Genomic DNA, 26253 nt, shown 5'->3' with positions numbered 1-26253 from the left:
CCGCAAGGGCAAGACTCGCGGCTTAGTAGGCGAAGCTTACACGTTGCTTACACGTTGTATTACATTAAATGTAAAACATACAGGGCCGACTGTGAAAAGATAGATGCATTAATGCCAGTGTTTTTTGACACGGCGTTAATTAGGAGCCCGATAGGAGACTTTGCGGTTGATGAAATAGTTTTTCATTGATTATTGCATGTAGTGTATTTATTTCCAGTCGAAGTATACTATATTTTTTTCAAACTGCTGCTCCTCAAGCAGAAAGCGGCGCAAACTCTGTGGTCACCGTCCGGCTGCCTTCAAACGGCTGACCTCTGACCTGCACTTCTGTCTTTATCTACGAGCAGCAGCAGCAGCGCCGCACGCACACCCACCCCATTTATTTTTCAACTTCTAAGCGTGTGCTATTTTCAAACTGTGTAATAGCCGTTGTGACAAAATTCATTATGCTCAAAGGTCTGTTTGCTGTTTACGTACAGTACATTGCTGCCATATGGAGCCGTGATGCACATGGAAGTAGTAGACACTGCAGATGGCGGGATGCATACACTCACACATTTTTTTTTTTTTGTTTCGCGATCTGTAGCGCTTTATCTAAGATGGGAATAGCCGCAAAATCATTGAGTGGATGCTTTCAGCCAGCCGAAATATGCGTAATAACGAAATGACCTGAGGACTGTACCTAATAATATGTGTGTAATACTGGCTGTGTGCAAAATAGAAGCTAAAAAATATCAAATTGGCCCATTTCTACAACAATCTGGGCATGCATGGAGTCAACTACCCCATTATTTATTGACTTGTGTTGCCTTGCTCGCCGAGGTCCATTATTCGCTTTAGTACACAGGAAGTGACGGGGCCGACAGTTGGCTGTCGTCCACCTCTTGACTTATAGATTTATCTCACAGCAGTGAGTTCTCCCACATTGATTCATGGAAAGTCTCTCCAAGATGTAAAAAGGGGGGGGGGCAGGTTGCTGTGGTAACATAGCGTACAAGTCTGTCTTATACCTGCAGGGCACGTGTAAAGCTTAAGTACGCCTGTCGGGGCTGAAAAAGGGCCGTGTAGCGTTTACATTTGGAAGAAAGCAGACCCGCTTTTGGACATTAACATCGCCACTAAAGCATGACAAATTACAACCTCATGCAACATTTGACAGAACTATAAGTATCTTAACGTACGCTAAAGGGATTTTTTTTTACCCCATGTTAACGCTGTAGGGCAAGGAACCATATTTGGGAACCTCAAGTGGTAGTATAACCAATAAAATGATAATAATGACTAGGCCTGTCAATGATTGTGCTAGAAATTGTCATTGATAATTGATGTTAGACAACATTTTTTGAGACCATGTTTTCATTATTGTCATGAGAGGTGTAATTCACATTTGAACCACTAGATGGTATAGTGTACGTGTTTGAGCCACATTAGTAAGACACAGAAGTTGCCTGTACGTATTGTACATATTCATGTTAGCATATACTGCCTCACGAAGCTAACTGCAAACCCTCTGTGTCCACTCAGTAGTAGCCCCACCTCCACAAAGAGGCTGAATGAGATGAGGGCCCACACTCTCCGTTCATTCCACTATAGAACCAATGCGCACAGACAGATGCAGAGTGAACCCTCTTGTCAACCAGCCTGTGCGGCACAGAGAGACGAACAGATGAAACACGCATACATGCACATGTCCATTTATCAAGAGCGATAATTATCTACTTGTTTTTTTTTTTATCCTTCAATTTATCGATTATCATGACAGGCCTAATAATGACATACTTATTATATTTAATATAATGAAAGAAATCTATGTTCGGCTTATACATCATTATTTTTATTAAAGTAAACATGACGAATGTAGTTGTTTTCCATCTGCTATTTAAATTTAACCCAATGAGAAATCTAATTATTTACACTATTAAACAAATACGTTGTTAATAAATACATTTAAATTGTTATATATTGAGAAATGTTTTTGAATCAAATATTTTTATGAGAAAAAATAAATCTAGTGGTTAGCACATTGGCCAATACAGGAACAGCCTGGAGATCGGGAAGACCTGGGTTTGATTCTCCCCTGGGCATTTCTGTGTGGCGTTTGCATGTTCTCCCCGTGTGCGCGTGGGATTTCTCCGGGTACTCCGGCTTCCTCCCACATTCCCAAAAACATGCAGGTGAGGTTAATTGGAGACTCTAAATTGTCCATAGGTATGAATGTGAGTGTGAATGCTTGTTTGTCTATATGTGCCCTGCCATTAGCTGGCCACCAGTCCAGGGTGTACCCCGCCTGTCGCCCGAAGTCAGCTGGGATAGGCTCCAGCATGCCCCCGCGACCCTAATGAGGATGAAGCGGTATAGAAAATGGATGGATGGATATTGTATCATTTATATTTAATATATAATATTATATATATTTAATATATTTAATATACAATATGATATATATATATAATATATAAATACATACAAACTTTAAATATGTACAAAGTAAATACATTTAGGTAAATACATTGAAATTATTATATTTCAATAAATAAATCACATTTTATTTATAAATATTTTATTTCAAAATTAAAGACGATTGCGTTAAAAAATGAAATTAAAGGTAAATAAAAATGCAAACTAAAATTAGTTAATTAAATGTCATTAAATAAACACAGTTTTAGGAACAAAATATTTTTATATTAAAAAAATAACGATTGCAGGTTTTTTTCAAAACAATTTAAATATTTTTTATTTATTAAAATATAAATGTAAGTAAAATATTTCAAAAAATATTTTTGTTAAAGAAAAAAATAACCGTTTTTTTCAATACATTAAATTTGAACATATACAATTTAAAATGATGGCTTAAATAAATACATTTTAATTATGATTCCTGAATACATTTGCTTTGCAGATGTGGATTAACCACAGCTTCTGAGCTTTGATGGAAACATTTCATGTAATTTGGTTTACGCATGATTTAATACTTACAACTTAATACTTCAGCCTTCATTAAAAAAATTCAGGTTAACATGTCATAAACCAGGAATAACAAACAATGAAGTGAATAAACGATGGGCCAAAAAGTCTTCAGTAAGTTGTTAGATACGCTTCATATGTTCCATCTAATTGCTGTTTACTGTATGAGCTTCACCTCAGACAATTAATTACTGTTTTCCACAGGTTTTTTTATGTCTTCATTTCTTCGGAGAGATGTGATCAGTGTGTCTCGTCTGGTTTCGTCTACGCTGGCAGCCTCCCCGTTTGGCACCTGACCAGAGGCAAACATGTTATTCCAAAGTGGGTGTAACTTCCCCATGCCAGTCACAAAGTGCTGCTTTGGCGTTTTCTGGAGTCCTGTGGCTGGCAGCTGTTAGCAATTTCTCTTGACAGCTCTCTCTCTTTCTCTTAAAAAAAAAAAGAAAGAAAGAAAAAAAAAGGCTGCCTGGTCGTTTTCTCGTCACTGCTAATTAGAACGTGGTCTCGCTGCATGCACATGTAGAGAACGCTGTGACCTCGATATTACACCAGCCAATAGAATAATCATTATTATTATTATTATTGCAAGTTAGGCATAATATTCAAAACTACATCAAGGTAGTTGGAGGTGACAGCAATGGAGTGTGTGGAAAGCAATAAATTGGCATCGAAATTAGCAGAATAATTGTATTGTGTTCCATTAAAACCTGTCCCTAAAGTCCCTAGCAGGGTTATGGTAATAATGATCAATGTCATATAATCAATAAACACGTGCTATACAGCCATGTATAATTACTAGTAAAACATAAATAAAATATGGTAATTTATTGATAAAATGACTTAAAATGCCAACAAAATATGGTAAAATACTGAAAAAAAATGCTTAAAATTACTAATAAAATGTGCTAAAACAAGCAAAGGACCAGATTAATGTATAAAAAATTAAAGCAATGGCATTGTTGAAATAATGACTTTGCTGTGTAGCGTCAGTACATACGCTGTCACATTTTACAATAACCATCAAAGTGTCCCCTTTATTTTGGTCCCAGATCCTCCGTGTAGACCTTTATAGATGCAGAGGAAAAGGTTATTTATTTTCAGATATGAGCTTGGCAGTGAGAGCCCGACCTGGGACCAAACACTGTCCCGCCGGACCGGGTCGTCACTCAACCTCCGTCCTTCTTCCCACACCCTATCCTTGGGTAAGGGCAGGAAGGGGCGTGGGTTTCAAATTTCATTTGGGTCGTCAGGTAGGCACCCTCCTTCATTGGTGTTTCGATGATAGGCCTACTGATCGGTCCATGACATCTCCAGAGGGCTCATCGGCGACACCTGGCAGTCCTAGCCAGCACTAGCTAGCTTTCTCGTCTTCCCATGGCAAGTTATGGAACATGCACGACAATCCTTTCGCCGGAGGCCCAGACTCTCGCGTTGTTTAAAAGACACTGTCAACGGATTGCTTCTCTCGCAATATCCGGTGCATGTCTCCACAATCGATTCATCTAAATATTTATGGCTGATTATTATTGATACAGGGGTCTTCTACTGGAACATCTGAATTGGTATCTCCTCAAACTGGATATGCGGGCACATCGGTTTATCGTTCACATCCCTAGAAGTCATTATGTAAACAAGACATGACGTACTCTGTTCTGTGGCAATTTTGACGTTGTTCATGTCTTTTTTTTCCCGTGTACCGGCGGAATAACGTCCTTTTTCAAAATGTGTTTATACTGTACTTTCAAGCCAAATGCTTCTTGCAAAGGTGTTTCTTCATAGCAGTCATCAGTGAAATGATCACTGCAAAGAACAGACCTCGAGGTGGGCATCCATCTGTCTCTTGGTCTTACATTTTTGTCTTAAACCTTCCTAAAATTTTGTAATTTTGTCATTTTTTGCGAATTTACCATTTGCTTTCAAAAATCTAACAATGTAGAACATAATTACAAACAGTATATAAAATATTACAAGCAAAATTGATAAATCATGTCAGGGACTCTTTAAACACTGCTTATGCTGACAACCACGCTCGTTAGTCCTGAGCTTTAATTGCACCGACCACACTCATCCACACTTTTGGTTTGTCTTCTACGCCCATCTTTTTTTTTTTTTTAACTGACGTTTATTGACCTTTTAGGATAGATTTCCGCAACACTTGTTATTGTAGCGGTGTATGGTTGTATGGTTGGCCGGTGAGTCGCCATGAATGGAGCTGCCAAAGCCAACAGGAGGTGCTGCAGTAAGAATACTTTGCTCAAAAACAATGATAATAATGATACAGTATGCTTTACACAGGATTGCACACACTCAAAACACTCTGCTGCTCTTGTTTTTACTGCAGTCCACTGGCTACACCCCCATGTAACACAAATACATCATTTTATTGGCTTAAGCCACTACCAAGAGCCTTAGAAGCTAGGGCCTTGGGGTTCTTAGAGTCTTGAGTATTTGGCACTACAGTCTTGGGGTTGGGGTCTTGTGGTTAAGGATTCGGGCTGGGGTTAGGGTTACAGAGAGGGCTAGGGTTAGGGTCATGGTTAGGGATAAGGCTACAGTTAGGGTCTTAAGATTTTGGTTCGGTTGAGAATCTTGAGGGTTAGGGGTTAAGGCTAGGGTAAGGGTCTTGCAGTTCAGGCTAGAATTGTGGAGAGTTGGGGCTAGTGCTAGGATTTTTGATTTGAGGAGGGTTAGCATTAGGGTCACGGCATGGAATTTAGGGCTAGCATTATTGTATCGAGGTTAGGTGATAGGGTGACAGTTTTGAAGGGAGAATTAAGGGTAGGATTAGGTTTCGCTTCTTGGCTCACTATCTTGTGGAGCTAATGCAGATAAGTCAATCAAGCAGTGGTTTTAGGGAGAGGGCTAGAGTTAGGGTTAAGTTTAGGGTTGTGAAGTTAGGGATAAGGCTCCTGTTAGGGTCTTAAGATTTTGGTTAAGGCAAGCATCTTGAGGCTTTGGGGTTAAAGCTAGGGTAAGGGTCTTGAGGTTTAAGCTAGGGTCATGGAAAGGTACTTGAGAATTAGGGGCACACAACAGGACACACAAAAAAGCCTCAAGAACTCATGTTCCAAAACAAACAGGAAGTCAGCCATTTTGGTCTCCAGCAGCGATTTTTGGGCGAAAACCAAGGCTTGTATTTCGACAAAGTAGTCCTAGGGAATTTGACCAAATGAGCCCAAATGAAAATCAATGGACAATAGACAGATGGGCATTGTTAAATTGCAAAGCCTTTTAGGCTAGTCCATAAGATGTGGGCAAGGGCATGGCAACAAACTTTGATTATTTGATTTTAACGTTGCTTTGACCTTTGAACAAAACTATAAACTTAAGTAACTCTGCTCCACAAGGTCAGAACTTCATCATAATTTGTACATATGATTAAGAGAACACCTTGAAGCTATGCATAGCTCACTTCGTGAATTTGTCTCAGCGCCACCCAGTGGCGACAGGAAATGTCAAATAAAAGGTTTGATGTACATTAGCCATCTCCTCCTGCCTTCGCCATTGACCATCAAAGTGTCATAATTTGACTGTAGATGGTCACGTGGTTGACAACTTACACGGCAAGTAAGAATTCAAGCCTGAATATGGTGCTGCTCTGAACTGCAGAGAATCCCAGACTTCCCTCTCCTCGGCCACTTCTTCCAGCTCTTCCCGGTAGATCCCGAGGCGTTCCCAGGCCAATTGAGAGACATAGTCTCTCCAACATGTCCCCAAGACCTTCTACTGGTCGGACTTGCCCTGAACACCTCCTCAGGGATGCGTCCGAAAGGCATCCTAACCAGATGCCCAGTCTGGACCAGATTTACCGGTCGATCTGTGTTCCTACCCTCACCTATGGTTATGAGCTTTGGGTAGTGAATGAAAGGACAAAATCACGGGTACAAGCGGCCGAAATGAGTTTTCTCCATAGGGTGGCTGGGCTGTCCCTTAGAGATAAGGTCCGAAGCACTCTCATCCGGGAGAAACTCGGAGTAGAACTGCTGCTCCTTCGCATTGAGAGGAGCCAGATGAGGTGGCTTGGGCATCTGGTCAGGATGCCTCCCGGAGCATTTTCACAATACATAAAATTGCTAGCTCTCCCTCCTCATTCGTGGGTGGACTCAGGGTGAAATTGTAACATTGCGCGCTTGCATTTTCATCCGCGCTGTGGAACACATACGTGAACAAGATGGCTGCGACGCTCGCAGCGGATGCATCTTCATCACATACACAACAATGGACAGTCGAGAGCGCGCATACTGTAAATACGACGTTAGAGAAAGTAAAGCCGAGGGATTTGTGAGGTCTGATTTATTTCGAGGAGGCATTTTTGTCATGCAAATGTATTAATCCTTTGAACGCGTATTGTTTTGAGAAGCCAAGCTCTTTACTTAAGTAACCCCAGGAACTAACAGCAACTACATTTCTCATCACCTAAATTTGAACTGGGTTCACGGGACCAAGTGGGGGGTAAGTCACTATTGATGGACTATACTACTGATGGGGATGTCATACAACTTCATGTCAAAAAATTCTAACTATCCATTTAAATGTTGAGTTGTCCATTCATTTGTCATTTGTAATTATGTTTGCATTATTTTCTGCATGTAAAACTACAATTATTGTCTGTAACATTGTTTTGTGTTAAAATTTTTGGGTGTCAGGAACGGATTCATTGAATTTACATTATTTTGTATGGGAAAACTTAAAATAAGGGAAATTACAAAAAAACGCCTCATTCGCAGGGTTAACAAAAGTCGTTGAATCTGCATCCTTATCCAGAGCGGAATCAAAATGGAATCAGTTCTTCTTTACTCATCCCAATCTGTAGTACAGTAATCGTTCGTAATCGATAGTTATAATGCCTACCAAGGTTGAACAGTCCTAAATCCTAATCATTGTTAAATTCTACCCTTCATAGATGTGATGTTCAGGTTAAAGTATGAAGCATTTTTGGGTCATGTCTACAAAAGTTCTCTATTGACACTTTACAAAAATGTAAGGGTTTTTTCCTCAGACAACTTCCTAATATCATTTTTGTGTCTTCTTGCTTGCAGAAGTGCCTCAGCTAACTTGTCACTTTCCCGTTTTTCCACAAAGAGACGCTTATTTGTCCAGATTTCTCACAGAGCTCAGACTTGAGTCGGGTCCAATCAACATAGTAACGCTATATCCCCCTACAGGTGGACATTCCTGGCGGTCACAACTGTGGGGGAAGCCCCCCGTTTGTTGCAGAGCACCATATCATGCGAGGGCCCCCTTTCTCCTGTGAAGACGGTCGGAACATAAATTCAGATGGCGCTATAAATCAAATATAGATTTTCAGCTCCCCGCACTTTCCTGGGGAAGGGCTGCAATAACAATGTCATCTGACTCTGCCTGGTTACCATTAATGCGCTGGCACCCGCCCAAGCTGCGGCTCGGGGTCTTGTGTCGAGTGTGTGTTTTACAAACCCGACTCGAGTGATGGAAATATTACTGACCTATTTAGCGCTTTGCATGTTAAAAAAGGGAAGAGGCTGAGTATTTCCAAACGCTCCCAAAATGGAGTTGTGCCTGCCAGATATAACACCCGCCGAGCCAATAATGTTAATGCGGTGACTTTCTAGACAGCCGCATTTGGGAGCCACAAGAAGAGGAAGACAATGCGCTCCAGTTAAATGGAACCCGAGTGAATAATGTGATTGCTATTTAGATATTGTTCCTCGCGCCAGGAAGGCTGTTCTCCTGCCAAATAATGAATTTGAGCTAATTCATGTGTATTCTCTCATTAGAGAAATATACTGGAAAACTTAAAGAACACGTGGGCCAAGACTGACTCACCTAACTCTACTTCCTGAATGCTAATGGTTTTAAAAGAACCACTTTGATAACTCAACTAAAGGCCTCTGATAAGGTGGAAAAAGTAAATTTATTGGGAAGATTCATACATTTTTAACTGACAAATTACCATATTAGATCTGCACCACAACATACTGGGTTCTCCCACGGCCCATGACTAAGATCCTAGTACAGTGGTGCCTTGGTTAACATCATTAATCTGTTCCAGAAGGTCCAACTCAATCCACAACAGGCTCTAACCAAGGCAAGTTTTCCCATAGAAAATAATGTAAATCCAATTAATCTGTTCCCGACAGCCAAAAATTTTAACACAAAACACATTTTATAGACAACAATTGTAGTTTTGCATGCAGAAAATAATGCAACTGAACATTTAACATCACTTTTACCTAGTTTTGAGGGGGGGGGGGGGGGGGGGGGGGGATTATGCTTGCAGGGCAATCCTTTTCTATTTACTGTTTCTGCACTCATGCCACAAAAAAATCTATGCATCTACGAGGTATGTTAAAGGCTTTTAACATGCACAGTTTTACATTAAAAAAAACAATGCCACAAACATGATGTATGAAATGGAGAAATTAACATTTAACATCATTTTACCTGTAGTGGACACCCTTGGACAAAAAAAAAGCACAACAAACATATAAAAACAATTTGTTCACCAAAAAAACCATAGTGCTGCTGTCAAACTTGACTAATTTAAAGTACATAAAAGAATAATGTTAAAGTTAACCTTCACCCTGAGAGCTAGAGATTTTATGGAGACAAATAACCGAAAAATAGGATGTCAGCCTCTACACACATTGCTACAAAATCTTCAACAAACTGTAATGCCTGTGCTTGTAATTAAGGAAGATGTAGTCACGGATGCAATTCCAATTGCATTATTAATGTAAAATATTTTTTATGACACCCTTACTTTGTTTACACAATTAGACAAGATGTGGCATGTTTAGCTCGGGAGGGTGCGGGTTGGTGTTTGTCGGCCCGCCGGGGAAATACTTCCCCACTCGAATGCTCCTCTCCTCACAATGACAGCATTTCATTCACATTATGACAATTTCCGCGAGATTCCATGTTTAACAGTAAATTAATTTTTATTGGCCAATTCAGCGATTCCATAACGCGGAAATCATAGGGCCCTTGACTCCAGGTTTAAAATAGATTTTGTTGGAAACACATCTGTCCAGCAGATAGCAAGATACAAGCAGCACCACACCGAGGTGGGACACTGCGTGGCCATGTGTTGTTTACATACCTCTGAAATGACGACAGTCTTCTCTTTAAGCTGTAAAATTCAGAGGTCTTGTCTCGGTACTTTCCATCGCCTTTCTCTTTTGTGCAGTCCATGTGTTTATGTTGTGTGTTTTGTCTCTGGCAGCAGCAACTCTGATATAAACAAACGCTCTTGCCCTAAAAATGGCCCTAGAATGGCCCTAAAAACGGCCATGGTCCACAATGTATTTTGCGATCACGTGCAAGTATCCCAAGATTTCGTCTTGGGCACGTGATCTAAGATCGTGGCGTAAACAAATTGCACGCCATATTGTATGCTAACCAAGCAGGCGAATGCAAACCAAGGAACTATTTTAGCAATAATTTTGGATGTTAACCAAAAAACGCACTAACTGGGTACCACTGTACATAAATTTGAACATGTCTTTGCAGGTGTAAAATTCAGGCACGAACCCAAAAAAAAAAAAAAAAAGCAAAATCTACCTCTCTGATTCGGATAAGACTTAGGATAGATCTGGATAAAGGCTGGGACCCAACTGTTTTGTGAAGCCGTTTTTCGTCATTTTGTTTTCCTTCATTTCTCAGTGAAAAACGCATTAAAGACAAAGCTCTGTGATGCTTGCTGTTTTTCCAAGACTGGGTCTATAGATGACGCTCTTCCATAGTTTGTCTTTGAATAGACAAATAATCAAAGATCTTTGCTTTGCTCGAGTGGGTGTCGTTATTTACCAGGAGTCCAGCGTAAATACGACACAATGCGATTTATTTTTGCGTGCTTGAAATATTGCATCTTGTGAAGCGATGATAGGAATTCCATTCTTTATGGTTTGGTAATAACTGCCTTATTTTTCACGGCGATGCAGCTCCTAATTTATCACTTGCTGCTCACACAGGGAGTGGAATGGTGGTTTGGGGGAGGGGTGAATGATGGATGGCTGCGTCGTCCAACGTTGTCTGGCGAGCAGCACCAGGTGAACGAATCTGGAAGGTTATTGGGGTGATAAATCCCAAACTTTTTTGATGTTGTTTTGTTACGGTGGGCGGCAGTTATGAGGGGCTCCTTCTAGCCCTGCAGACATCTGTAAAACATACGTAACTTTGGGATATAATGGCACTTAAAATAGCAACCGTGCTTGAACCAGTGAAATGATGGTGCAACGACAGGGAAGTTTGTATCTTCACCGTCAATTTGTCTTGCCCTATAGACATCAGTAAACACACAGTACTTTACTCTGGGATAAGCCAGGACGTAAATGTGCAACTGTGCTTGAACCAGCGAAATGATGGTGCAACAATAGGGACGTTTGTATCTTCCCCGTCGATTTGTCTTGCCATATAGACATCAGTAAACATACTTAACTCCGGGATAAGACGGGACTTAAAAGTGCAATCGTGCTTGAACAAGCAAAGTGATGGTGCAATAACAAGGAAGTTTGCATCTTCATTGTGGAATCATCTTGTCCTGTAGACACTGGCCATTTGGCTTAAGCTATACAGTAGACATCAGTAAAACATACATACATACATACATAACTCCCGAATATGATGGGACTTAAAAGTGCAACTGTGCTTGAACCAGCGAAATGATGGCGCATTGACAAGGAAGTGATCTTTGCATCTAAACTGTTGCTTGCCGCCCGGCATCCGTCTCTGCGACAGCGGTATGTATTTCATCTTGATGTATGTCCCCTGTTTAATTCATTTAATAAATGGCCCTTTTAAGCAGAAAAGCAGGAGGGAAGTTATCCATGCTGGCAGTCTATTAGTGCAATGATAGGGGCCATTACTGCACAGAGCTGCCTGATTGAATGGCGTCCCTCTCAAGGACAGGCTGCAGATAAGAGCTTTTTTTAAAATACATACAGTATATACAGTGTATATAAATATATGTGTGTGTGTGTGTGTGTATATATATATATATATATATATATATATATATATATATATATATATATATATATATATATATATTCTGCTTACCTATGCAATCATCCGACGTTGGAGAGCTGTGTAAGCGGAGAGTGGTGGATATTTCCATCTGCCGAAGCTCTTTGTCTACAAAGGACATAAAGACACTAGTAACCTGATAGCAGGATCTTTACTTTTTTTTTTTTTTTGGACCAGCAACCATGGGCCAACAGACCTTGCGCCCCCCCCCCTTCGCTCCCCTTCCCTCTATGAAAGTATACCAGCCGTCACTTTGCAAGCAAGGTGCAGAGGAGGTTTGAGGTCAAGCTGGGAGTGCACCTGTTTTGTCTGCTTCTTGTGGATTTCCCACACACTGGCCTGTGGACCAAACTATGTGATGTTGGACTTTCTGCTATAGTGATTCCGGTGTAAATCTTGAACACTCAAGCAAGGAAGGCATTGCACTTGGATGGTTAAATTGTGCAACATGCAATGTTTTGTTTTGCTTCTGATCCCTCACCTTCCCTCCTGCCTATTTACTATTCTACTCAACTGCAGAGAGTACAAGGTGTTGTTTTATAATAATAATAATGTATATTTTATCATCTTCTATGCCGCTTATTCTCACTAGGGTCACGGGTATGCTGGAGCCAGGTTAATACTGCCATGCTTTTGTTGTTTTAAGCTTACTTTGCACGGAACAGGAAGTCACTGTGTGCACGTTTTAATGCTCACTTTTGCAATAATGAGGGAGCTAACAATACTACAACACATTTCAACATAAACTGACCCTTTTTTTACAGAAATGATCTCAAATCTTAAATTTGATGTCGACAAAAGCGGTCGACAGTGTATTTCGACGTCTGTTTAGTACATTCACAGGGTTTTCCTATCTCCCCTTGTTCGTCGCATTATTCGATAAGTACGTCAAGATATTTTACTGTGGTGTGTCATGGGAACTTTGACATCTCTGGGGGACCGGCATCCTCCCTTTTTCACCATGCACTTTTTAAGAAGAATGTCACCAGCATCACCCCACCCCTTCGGTAATGAATCGTCTTGATGCACATTCGCCAATGTCCTGCCCCCAGGCACTGCGCTATAATTGGGATGTGACGAAGCATGAATAACCAGGCGTGGGGTTGGTTGACCCCTTGGTAACCCCCCCCGTCCCCAGTCAGTGGACGTGGCTTTTTGTCATCATGGTGGCGTTATGACGGGAATGAAATGATCAGGTAGATTTGTCTTTGATACTCATAAAGATCTCCATCTCATCTATTAAAGTAGGAGAGAAGCTTCCTGCAAAGCCTCTTGAAGTGTGAGTGTGTGTGTTTGTCAGCCTTTTCTCTGCGTGGGTGCACAGTGTCCTCATGTTAGTGTACGTGCGCCTGTTAACGACCCTGTAAAATGACAAGCTGAGTGAGTTGGCAGTGAGAGTACAGCCGACGGTCATGGGGGAGGATGCTGTGATTCACCATGCTGTCATCACAGGGATGAGGGTGGGTGGACGTCGGTCGGGTCTGGGAGTTGGTGGGGGGGGGGGGGGGGGGGGTGCCCGCCCGCCCGCCCGCCCGCCCATCATGTATTCCCACCTGAGCGGGGCCTCGCTTGTCTTTATTTACAGCCTAACCTTGGATGGGATGGAGAGAGTGGTGGTGGGGGAGCTCAGAATCCGATTGGACTTGACGTGTACCCGAGATGCTGACCTTGATAAGTGCGAGGTGCCTGCAGCTAGAAAAGGTTGGGGGTGGGAGGAAGAGGAAGAAGGAGAGCTTGCTTCTGTTGGCTTTCGCCGCCAATTTGCACGCTTGTTTATGTCAGCAAAGTGTACGTAACTTTGTGTGGAGATGACACCCTGCCTGTCGTGGCATTCACACCAATCACATGTCACAAGTCAAAATGTACATGTGTGGATTTGATTGGATTTATAGAATATTTATTTCTATAATATTTATTTAGATATAATTATTTATATAACATTTACTAAAATACAATAAATGACATGAATAATAAATTACATAAATAAATGAGAATGAAATTTAAACAATAAATAATTGAAAATTACATCAATACAAATAAATAAAATAATTAATTTCACACAATCTCGCAAAATTCCGACCTTTTCTCGCAAATTACTTTATCCGTCTATCATGCTGACTTTTTTTTTCCCCTCAAACAAATGCCTCTTTAGTCACACAATACAGTGGAACTCGCTGAAGTTGGTCACGTTTATGTCGACAACTTGTCAATTTCGACTAGCTTATCAAGTGCCAGCTTAAGTCAATGTTGACATACAGTGGTGTGAAAAAGTGTTTGCCTCCTTCCTGATTTCTTCTTTTTTTGCATGTTTGTCACACTTAAATGTTTCAGATCATCAAACAAATTTAAATATTAATCAATGACAACACAACTGAACACAAAATGCAGTTGCAGCGCTCTTGGGGTAATTTTGGTTGGCCGGCCACTCCATGTTTTTGCCATTTGTGGATAATGGCTCTCACTGTGGTTCGCTGGAGTCCCAAAGCTTTACAAATGGCTTCATAACCTTTTCCAGACTGATAGATCTCAATAAATCTCAGTTATGTTATGTTTTAACAGGGGGCCATCACTGTTTCACACAGGGCCATGTAGGTTTGGATTTTTTTTCTCCTTTAATGATAGAAAGTTTCATTTAAAAACTGCATTTTGTGTTCAGTTTCTCGCATCATGTACATGCGCGAGCACTTTTGTCGACATAAAAATGCAGACCCTACGGTGTCATTTTTGTCAAAAATTGCCCCGTTTATGGCGACCTGTGTTGTCGTATTGTTAACTGCTGCCTAGGTACACAGCATTGAAACACACTGACTTCCTGTTCAGTGCAAAATTAAAAAAATCTCGTAAATTACAATCCTAACCTTGCAAAATTACATGAATTTGTGCATTACGCATTAATCCTGATGACAAATTTTGACACATCCCTCTAGAATGTGTACTATTTAGTTCTGATTCCTAATTTGCTAATTTCTTAATTTGAAAAAAGGCTGAAATCTTTAACAAAAAAAATGTCCACAGAGCGGTTTTGGGCAGGGACACTGGCTCAGAGTGGCTGTTTGTGTGCTGGAGGTGGATGAAGCCTTGACTTATAGGGCTTGTGTAAATAAGGAGATGAGCGTGCTTTTAGCAAGCGGCAGCGAGGCAGGACAACAGCAGTGCCTCTGTGTGCGCACTGGAGTCAACTTGTTTACGACTGGTGGCGTGTTGTGGTTCCCTTCCAGCCCTTCAAACAAACTTGCTGTAATTTCTCTTCTTTTACTGTTTTTGTCTTCTCCTAGTGGATGATCCAGAAGCCCCACAAGATGGCGACCTTCTTCGGCTGCATCGGCACCGACCACTTCGGGGAGATCCTGAAGAAGAAGGCAGAGGAAGCCCACGTGGATGCCCGCTACTATGAACAAAGCGAGCAGCCCACCGGCACCTGTGCGGCCTGCATCACAGGCGACAACAGGTGGGTTGCGTACCCCGGTGACCTTTAACAACCCAAAGTTAGGCTTCATCCTTCATTTTGGTCCCCTCTGCTGTAAAAGAAGACTTCAACATCTCTCATAGCTTGCTAGTGGGCACCATCAGGACCAATAGTGCTCTCACCTTTCCAATGTAAATGACGCCCAATACAAGAGATTCATCAATAATTCTGTCTGTCGCCACTTGGCAGTGCTGTACACGATCTATACAGCACCTCTATCTTGTCATTAAAATCAAATCCCAATTCCTTTTATTCAAAAAAAGATGAAAAGGTTTTTTTTTAAAGCACATCTAAAAAAAATCTTTAAAAATTTAAGTTAAAAAAATAATAAAAATAATGTAAAAATATATATTTTTAATCATATATTTATTATTATTATTATTTTTAGCATAATACTGCTAACAAACAAGCACGATTATCTATTACCAGGCAACTAATGAAGCAATACCTGTATGTGATTGAATTTTACTGTTAAGCCCAATTTAATAATATATTTTTTTTAAGTTTACAAGTGTATTTAAAAAATGAATATCTTTAAAAAAAACGTTGGATTTAACCCTAAAAATGTTTTTTGTTGAATTTAACCATTTTTGTATAATTCTGCTGACAAATAAAGCTTGCAATACCCCTCTGATTGTGTCAATCCAAACGAAATGAAATCTTTCAAGGAAAACTGCACAAAATTTGCCCATCATTTACAATCCTTATGTGAGACATGAACACATCTTTCTCTTTTCTGTGCTGTTTAAAGATATAAAAGATAGCTCAATAGTGCACATAATGGAATACTTCTATGCCGCCTAAAAAGACCGCGATTAAAACACCTCGAAACACCTCCAACAAGGTTTTATGATTTTATTTACATGCTGTGACCATGTAGTAACAGGTACATTCATGATAACATGTAATACTTGCAGTATTTTGTGTATTTCGGCCATTCGAAGCATTACCGGAGCTCCTTTGCTCCCCGCATTGATTTCACGTAGCAACGTCGTAGAAACAAATGCCTACACCTACCGTTAACTTTTCCAAACTGAGAAATAAAAACAGCAGCCGTGGCGCATCTCAAATATGTAGCCTTACCTTTTGTCTGAGGCGTTGTGAGCGCGACACTGACACACTTCGGTGAGTCTGTGGTGAAGCTAGTTGCTAGCCGCTAGTATCTAACCGGTGTGGTATGGCTAACCAGTGTCAGTATGCCAGTAATGTAGCTCCATCGGCGTAACAATGTTAATAATAACAATGTCGCTGTAGCTTGGTTAATGTGCATGTCACATGATATGTAAATAGAGCGTTGTTGGCGCTTTTTGGAGACGTTTTCAGATGACTTTATAGGAAGAATAAGTATGTCCCATGCGTGCAGTAATGAGATGGCTTTATCTGGTTTTGTATCTTTAAAACGTCCAGAAAAGACAACAACATATGTGTTCATGTTTCACATAAGGATTGTGGATGATGGGCAAAATTTTAAAAAATGTGCAGTTTTCCTGGAAGAGCAACATTTCACATCAAGACCGATTTTAAATGTGCTTAATGTTATGGCCAAGTTCAGTTGATCTTAGGGCACACTCACACTGCGCTGCACTCATACAACACTGCGTTAACTACATTTCCTGTATTATTTGGACTCTTTCTAGTTGTTTCTGTGGTGCAGGTATCGTGATAATTGGAGCAAACACATGGTACAACAGGTTGGCTGTTTGAGCAATTGTGCCAAGCCAGTACTTTCCTCCTCTGTGGCTGCCTCAGTTGTCAATCTGTCAGTCGGTAGCACGCCGCTACTGCTTCCCCCACTAGGTGGTCTTAGCAGGCTTGTTGGAACTGAGCTGTTGACATCTCAAAAGGTCACATGGCATGTTCCGGGAGACAGGCTATGTAATATTTCTTACAGGTGTTTCACAGACAGAGGCTGCAGGAAAGGTCACACATCGGGAAAGGGTGATGACTTTCAAGGTCTGAGAGCTTTCGAGTGTCGCAACCCTTTCTCGCTCTGATAAACCTTCACGTGAAACCCTCGGTTCAGCTTCTCGTCACTGTGGAGGTTGTTGAAGCACAACATTTGACGTGTTCCAATGAGTCATATCATGTCATTCATATTAATATGCCTAGCTTCCTGTTCTCAACAGAACTTAGGAGGGAGTTGGAAAAAACACATTTTGCTTTGCTTAGTTTTGGAATGTTTGTATTATTTTTTCAAAACATGTCGTAACTACTTATATATGTAAATAGTAATAACAACAACAACAATAATAATACATTTTGTGTGATGTTTTTTCAAGGCTCACTGCACACGAAATAGTCCGTCATACTTTTTGTCTGATTTTTCCACTAAATTCTTGCAAAAACACGTTTTGTTTTTAGTTGTTCTTGTTCAAATAAAGTTACTGAAATATTAAAGTATTTCTGTACAGTTTGTTAAGAAATATATTGGAAAATATTTTATGGGAATTTGCTAAAAAAAATATATATATATATAAATGTATACAAACTGTGTCATGTGTAAACTTTAGTGTTTTGTCACATAAAATCATGCAAAAAAAAGTATGCAAATACTCAAAAATACTCAAAAGTTATTTGAGTAGAAAACTCAAATAATTTGTCTTATTTTTCCATTAAATTTTCATTATATTACAATTTATATTGTTTATTTTTTTTTTATTTCTTTGACAGTAGTGGGCCCTCGATGCACATGCTGCAATTTTCAGGATTTTTCAAAATGATTTACTTGTATTAATGAAATTTAAAAAATAAATATACCAAATAAGAAATAATAATCTCTATTTTGGCGCTTAACTAATATATTTTAAGTTCCTCGCAATCTGGAATAGAACCCACAATTGAACTTTGTTATTCATATTTGTTAATGTTAATTACCCGTTGAGAGTTGTCAACTTGTTTTATAACCCTACAGTACTTATTAGGGGTGTCACAAGATCTCCTAAGATTAAATGTGACAGGATTTCTCGTTCAGAAGAAAAACACTAGGGCACTAGGACTGGGACGATAATTAATTACTGACTGTAATTTCCGGTGTCTGAGCTGCTACTTGTTTTTCAAACTTTGAACCCTGCGGCTTATACAGCAGTGCGGCTAATATGAGGTCATTTTGTAATCTCATATACTTCAGAACTACTACTAATCGTGTAAATATGTATTTGGGAAAACGCTATTACTAAGATAGTCCATCATAACGGCAAAAAAAAGTTCAGGAAACAATTAAAAAACACAGAGAAGCCACCTTTCTCGGCGTTTGCTATCCCTGTCACTCGGTTGAGTGGAGCTGGGTATGCATGCACACACTGCAGTTTGAGCAACAACAAGCACAATTTATAATAAAATCAAATGTAAAACACTGTTGGATTATTCAATTAACACCATAGATACACCGCCAAGATTGCAAAGCCTGTTATGTTGAATGAAAACAAAAGGGAAATGTAATATTTAAAAGAGGGGATGTATTTGTGCAGCGATCGCATTGTTGACACATACCTGCATCCCCCGGGACACACTATGATGGTGGACCGTGGTATCCCTGGTCCCATTGTACCGTGGTTCTTATGGAGTCAAACGTACACAATGTACTTAGCGCCACAGGCATACACGTCATATCCGCCCACGTATGCTATGCATGAATAAATAGAAATACAGATACAATAAACAAAAGAAAACTTCCAATGCGGTGTTGTTCTCTTGGAGATGAATAAAGTTGTATTCTATCCATCTAACACTGACTGCCGAAAAATAGGCGACCGGATGTAGACATCTTCTTCTTCTTCTTCTTTTTGTTTATGGGGGGTCGCAACCAACGTTAAGGTGCCACCTACTGTACCAGAATGTAGATAAGGTGCCCGGGTGTTAAAGTTAAATGCAAAATCCTCCCAAGTTTTGTGCTGCTGCTGTTCTACCACGCATCACGAGGCGTCTCTTTCAAAAAATCGTGTTCGAAAAAGCGAGACCCTGTTTGTGTTGCAGGCAGCACCTGCTCTGACAATTCCCTCCCCCCCACTCTAAGTAGCCATGATTGTGGCACTCAATTTGATAGGCACTCATAAAGAGACAGCTTTAATGGCCTGCGTTAAGATAATGCCACCTGCCTCTCTTTACACACACACCCCTCACCCAAAAAAACACCACCTCTCACAACTCAAGTGTTCATTTTGTGATGTCCCCTCCACACCCTGCACCGACAAAATCGCTTTTTGTGTTAACATGATGGCTCTGAGGTTATTGCTGTACAAACATTACACAAGCTAGCTCTTCTACCCCTGAGCCACTGCGCGCAAAAGGGTGGAAATGTGTCAAAACATGCACCCTCTACTGTGCTTTTGATTCCTACTTTGAGACTGTGAAAATGAAATACTAATCATTAGCATTTAGTAGAGTAGTTTCAAAGTTGATTCGGTCAGATTTAATGGATCATTTTGATTTATAACTTAACTGAAAAAGTGCGTGCACTCCTGATACACATGCACAACATACATAAATACTCATAGTTATAAATATAGGAGGTATAGTGTATAGCTACAATATGCAAAAACAAGAAGGGGGAGTGAGAAAAAAAGCATTTTGAAAAAGTAATTTATTGAAAACAACAATTAAACTGAAATAGTCTGTTTATCAGTTGATCAAAAGTTTAAGACCACAGGCTATAATAGCCAAAATCTTCTCAAAATGTTCATTTTCTGCCAGGCATTCCCACTGTCATGCCCTCCTGATGGTAAAGCTAAGAAGCTTTCTCTTTTTCAACGTGGTGGGATTGTGGAGCTGCATAAGCAAGGCCTCTCGCAGCGTGCCATTGCTGCTGAGGTTGGGAGCAGTAAATCAGTCATTCTACATTTTTTGAAAGATCTTGAACATTATGGAACAAAAAAGTCAAGTGGTACACCCCAAAAAGCATGCATTTTTGAAGTGATGAACAAGAACGGTGGAGCTACTCATTACTGAGTCCTACTGAGAACATTTTTGTTCTGGTTTGGAGAGTTTTTTTTAATTTTTTGAGCGATGGTCTTAAATTTTTGATCAGCTGATAAACAGCCTATTTCAGTTTACGGTAATTGTTGTTTTCAATCACTACTCACTCCCCCTTCTTGTTTTTGCATATTGTAGCGCTACTTAAAACCTCATTAAGACCCAAATATACTCCTGATATACGTGCACAACATACATAAATACTCATAGTTATAAATATAGGAGGTATAGTATGTATGTACAGTATATATATATATATATATATATATATATATATATATATATATATATATATATAATATAGAAGACAAAATGAGGACGCCCCTCTTGAACATCCATCTGGATCTTTCGGGGGGTCAAGTATTCGCATCTGAAACAATTTGATTGTGTTTTATACATTTATTTTTTGCAACATGATGGGACCAGAAATTTGACTTTCCCGTGACATGACAGTACACACAGCTATATATATATATATATATATATATATATATATATGTATATGTATGTATATATGTATATATATATATATATGTATATGTGTGTTTTTTTTATATATATATATACATATACATACTATACCTCCAATATTTATAACTATGAGTATTTATGTATGTTGTGCATGTATATCAGGAGTACACACACTTTTTCAGCATATAAGTTATAAATCAAAATGATACATTAAATCTGACCGAATGAACTTTGACTATTTGAATACTCGCTGTATAGGACATCTGTATTACATATGCGGACGCCACTAATGTCATTTGCACTTTGTACTAGCTACCTTTTGCCTAATAAGCCTTTTTTTGAGCGAGAAAGAGAAACTGGCGGATGCCAAGCAGACCTAAAAAGATTTATGGCCTGTGTCTGGGCAGGTCCCTGGTCGCTAACCTGGCTGCAGCCAACTGCTACAAGAAGGAAAAACACCTGGACCTGGACACCAACTGGGAGCTGGTGACCAAAGCCAAGGTCTATTATATAGCGGTAAGTGGCATCGTAGGACAAAATGTTATCCCACCCTCACCCATCTATTCATTCAAGCTATTTTGTGGGTAAGGATGCTACTATGCATATAATGCCTCCATTCAACATGAGGGCAGCAGGTGCTGCTAGCTAGTGTGCAAAATGGATCATGCAACAGCTTTGGGCTGCTCACATTTCTCTCTTTGGGCTAATTACTGCTGGTCAACATATTGGCCTTCATTGCACGTCGGAACGAGAATTCCGAATTCCAGGCGTCGTTACCACAGGTCGTAACTCACCCAAGGCGACAGCCGTAAAATAGTAATGTACTCCCCCTAGCAAGGCTGTCAAATTATTACAATTTGTAATCAGATCAGTTTTCAAATGAATTAATCATGATTAATCATTTGCAACTTAACAGTTGCCACACGTCTAAATCTATTTACCTATACCTTTTTGATGTTCGAATCACAAAGTAACGGTGTTATTATAACCAATGAGAGGTTGTATTCAAAGACACTTTGTAGAAAGTAAATAAGTAGATTGCAATATATTGTCAAATATTGTTTGTATTTTTTCATTATGCTTTTTGTAAAAGTAATGTTAAAATCTTGTCTCAACTCATTCTCATAGACCCAGTCGAGTATATCGTCTTGAGTGTCTTGTGACACCCCATAAATATATAATAATTCTAATAAATTAAAAAATATAAAACATAAATATAAAACATATAAATAAAAACATACATAACTATACAGTAATTAGTAAAAACATGTTTTTTTAACAATTAATTTTTCCATTAACTTATTCAATACCAAAGACATATATTTATACTCTTTTATAAAACCGAACGCCCGATCCCAAAGACAAATTTATACATCTCCAAGATGTATTTATACGTCTTTTACTTTTTTCTTTTGCGCGAGAGGCAAAAAGAGGTGATGACACAACTGCACACTAAAAGATTTCACTGTTAGAGCAGTTTTAAGTCATTAAAATTTCATTAAAAAAACACATTCATGTAAAAAAACACACTCGACAGCAAGGAGGAAGTGGAAGAGCATGGAGGAGTGTAGCGTGCAGAAGGTTACGCATTGTAGGGAAATTTTAACGCGCACGTGTACGCGCGCGCAAAACAAGCTTTTTTGTCTGACGAAAGACGAGAGTCTAATCTTTGGTAGATGTTTATAAAGCCATAGATCACAATATTCTGTGTGCCTTGAAAAATCTGTCAAAATCGTCTTAAGTGGCCGGTACTGAACAGGTTGTCTTTTGAAAAATGGCTGGGATTGAATGAGTTAATTAATTTGTTTGTCATGAAAAAAAAATATTAATCAATGGAATTATTTAAGATTATATTTCACAATTGTATCAATTGATGGATAATGTAATACATTATTTTACATTTTGACAACAGTTAAAATTAATGTAATTAATCAATCAATTAATTACCTATTTAATTATTTTTGAATTTTTTGGAATTTTGGCACAAAAAAAGGTTATAGTTTTTGTATGGTCCCACTTTGGAGCCTACTTTGGTGCTTTAGCAAGCGCGGCACTTCCTCTGCAAATTGCCAAACACGTTTTTTTGTTAGTGGGTAAGCTTCCGTGGGATTTCAGTGTGAAGGGGGCGGGGGGTTCACACATGGGTGTTTTGTCAGCGCCGGGTTCTCAGTGTTCCTGGCGAGGCCTCTTTGTCACAACACAATCACTCGAATGACCCAGTTCATGACTACATGCCCATGGTAGCATGTCATTTGCATGTCTGTTGTTTTTTAAATATACCACTGATGCTGTTGGCTGGTGTGCTTGCATGAAAGGCTCATCATCATCATCATCATCATCATCATTGTGGCTGGTGGAGGATGCAGAGTAGTGCAGTGCAGCCATTTCCCCCTCACAAAGAGAGAGAGAATGTTGAACTCCTGCCAAATGTTGGGTGGCAGGCTGGTTGCTAGGAAATGTGTGGCTCCTTAGGCAAATCATTGCACAAAGAGCAATAACAAAGGAGTGGAGAGGGGGAAGAAAAGCAGTGGCGGTGCATTTCAGTGCCATTATTACATGTTTTAGGGGTGTTTGATTGCCGTCTCATATCAGAATTGGAGTGACTCCAGTTGTTGGGGATGATGTGGGCCAGTTAGTTTCGTCCTTCCACTCAATGCCACCCTCCCTCCTCGGATCTTTTATCCTCCACACACTGCAGCAGCATCATCACTGGCTTGTTTTTCTTGGCCCCTCCCCCATTTGTCATGTAGTGCATCGTTTAAATGAACCCATGGCGCGGAATAGCAACGTTTAAGTAGTAAACATTCCGGTTACGCAGCCCCGTAGACAATTTGACTCTGAAAAGGCTATTTAGCGGGCGCAGATGGTCAGAAATAAGCCAAGGATGCATGGAGGAGACCATCACCTCTGCCAATGAGGCACAATCTGCTCACCAAACCTGAGCACAGCTGTCAGCCAACGGTAGAAGCCCATATTTCGACATGTGTACACTTAACAATGCAACTCGGGGGGTAAACAAATCCCAATTGTAATGCGATGTGATTGGATTCTACCACAGATTGGCCATTTTTTTGATCAGGAACACACCTAATTGGCCTCTAAAAATCATTCTCAGTCATCCTAGTTCATACTTGTTCATCCACCGTTTCTGACATTTTTTGTGTACTGATCACAGCTCTCACTTTTATTTGGATTGCGTTCAAATTTTGTGTGTTTCTAACAACACTCAAGAGCTCAACATGGGCCAAAAATGGTGTCTCTCACTTCAACTGTGATGAAGTTAAGACATTGTCAACAACACCGACTCAGTGCTTGTGCGTGGATGGTAAAACAAAGCCTTTTGGTTCGCGTCACGAGAAATGTGCGACATTATTCCATGTTTTTAAACATTATTTAACAACGAGGGAAAGGCTTCTTGAGACGTCATCTGTACTTCTGTGAAGAAGGTGTCGGACGTTTCGCTCCTCATCCGAAGAGCTTTGTCAGCGAACTAATAAGTGCTGGTAGCCTAGGCCTTAAATACAGTAAGAGTGGGCGGAATTGGTGTGCCAGCACCCTCCTCCTATTGGTTCCTTACACTAAGCCTGGGCGGAGTAGTGGTCTAATCCTCTCCTGCTATTAGCACCTCCGATAAAAGGGAAGTGTAGCTCCCTGTCGTTGGGTATGAACGACTCTGATACTGGCTCGTTAGCATCTATTGTTCTGGCTCGGCCCTGGCTTCACCTCATTTGCAAGACTAAGAGCTGTGGGTTTTGGTCTCAGTAACCTGCTGAACACAGGGTCCAAATTAAACCTCAAACCACCATTCCGATTCAATGATGGGTTCTGTTGTTTGACAAAAATAGCTTCCTTTACTCCTCTTTCAAACCATCTGTTTTCTTTGGCCAAAATCTTTACCTCGCTGTCCTCAAAAGAGTGATTGGTTGCTTTAAGGTTTAGCTGTACTGCTGATTGAGGACCACTAGATTGAGGCCAGGGCCGAGCCAGAACAATAGATGCTAATGAGCCAGTATCAGAGTCGTTCATACCCAACGACAGGGAGCTACACTTCCCTTTGATCGGAGGTGTTAATAGCAGGAGAGTTATACCACTACTCCGCCCAGGCTTAGTGCAAGGAACCAATAGAAGGAGGGTGTTGGCACACCAATTCCGCCCACTCTTACTGTATTTAAGGCCTAGGCTACCAGCACTTATTAGTTCGCTGACGAAGCTCTTCGTCCTGTACGACTGAGAGCCTACACAGACGCTTATTTAACAACAGAACATGAAGTTATTGATTTGTTGGATGTAGGTTTCATAACATACACGGGTGATTTAAAAAAATAAAATGAAATAGTTTCCTGGGCTCCATGTAAGTGGCTGATTTGAAAGATAATTGATCTCACGATATTGATGAACAGATGCCCAGTTAGCAGAGTTACGATACCATCTACTGTACGGCTGCACAGACAGTCCCATTATAATGTGTTTGTGGGCGAGGGTGAAAGGTTCCCATGCTACCGGCTGAGGTATTCCATCTCTGATGATTCGATCTGATATTTATGCAGCCCAGTTCTGTGGCGCTCCACTTTCAACTGGCCTCGCCATCTTTTTTTTTTTTTTGCCCGGGAGAGACACGCCATCCGAAAGCGTCCCGTCGTGTGAATCTTAATTAGACACTTAGCCACTAAAGCAGGTTTCCACTCCTCCCTGGTGAGACTATCAACACACGGCCATCAGGCACAATCCGCTGCCGCAAAGTGGCTATTTATTTTCCCAGCTCAGTATTACTTGACCAATAATTACTCAGTCTATTCAATTAAAGCCGGCGAACTTGCACAAATGGTGGCCGGGAACATTATTCAAGCAGGTAGCGCTGGTGAATAACTGAAGAAAAGGCGCCTCACATAGTCAAGTTGAAAAAATAGGACCAGAACAGACTTGTTTCCAGTGGAGCAGATGCACACAGTCATCCGGGGTGAGCTTGTTACTGTTTTTACCATGTCATACAGTGATGTGGACAACAGCCTGGAGGCCCGCCAGGGACCAAAACATGCCCCCCCCCCACGCACACACCACCACATACCCAGGAGACCATTACCAAGATGCAATGGATTAAAGCATTTTTCGCTCCCTTGTGGCTCACATTACGGCGCTGGCAATAACAAACAACAAAAGATTCCCCAATAACAAAAGCGCAGCCCCGTGCCAATGTGTAAGTGCTTCCATGCGCGTGGTCGAAAAGCAAAACTGATCAATAATATTGCCCTGTGCTAAACTAATGCAGATGCAACTCCTCAGTGTAATACTGTGTGTGTGTGTGTGTGTGTGTGTGTGTGTGTGTGTGATTATTGCACATGTTGTTGTAGCAGCAACGAGATGCAAAGCGATATAGTTAT

General features: G+C 40.3%; 1 protein-coding gene across 2 annotated transcripts in view; it reads left to right on the top strand.

The window, feature by feature from the left end:
- LOC129168461 (adenosine kinase-like) overlaps positions 1–26253 on the top strand; it is a 142808-nt gene that overhangs the window by 40415 nt on the left and 76140 nt on the right. For both annotated transcript variants that reach the window (XM_054753769.1, XM_054753778.1), the window contains exons 5-6: positions 15246–15418; positions 21283–21391. In XM_054753769.1, coding sequence (XP_054609744.1) covers positions 15246–15418; positions 21283–21391 — 282 coding nt within the window. The remainder of the gene's footprint in view (positions 1–15245; positions 15419–21282; positions 21392–26253) is intronic.

Source organism: Dunckerocampus dactyliophorus, chromosome 2 (genome assembly GCF_027744805.1).
Source record: "Dunckerocampus dactyliophorus isolate RoL2022-P2 chromosome 2, RoL_Ddac_1.1, whole genome shotgun sequence".
NCBI lineage: Eukaryota > Metazoa > Chordata > Actinopteri > Syngnathiformes > Syngnathidae > Dunckerocampus > Dunckerocampus dactyliophorus.
This window is presented reverse-complemented; position numbering and strand designations above follow the sequence as displayed.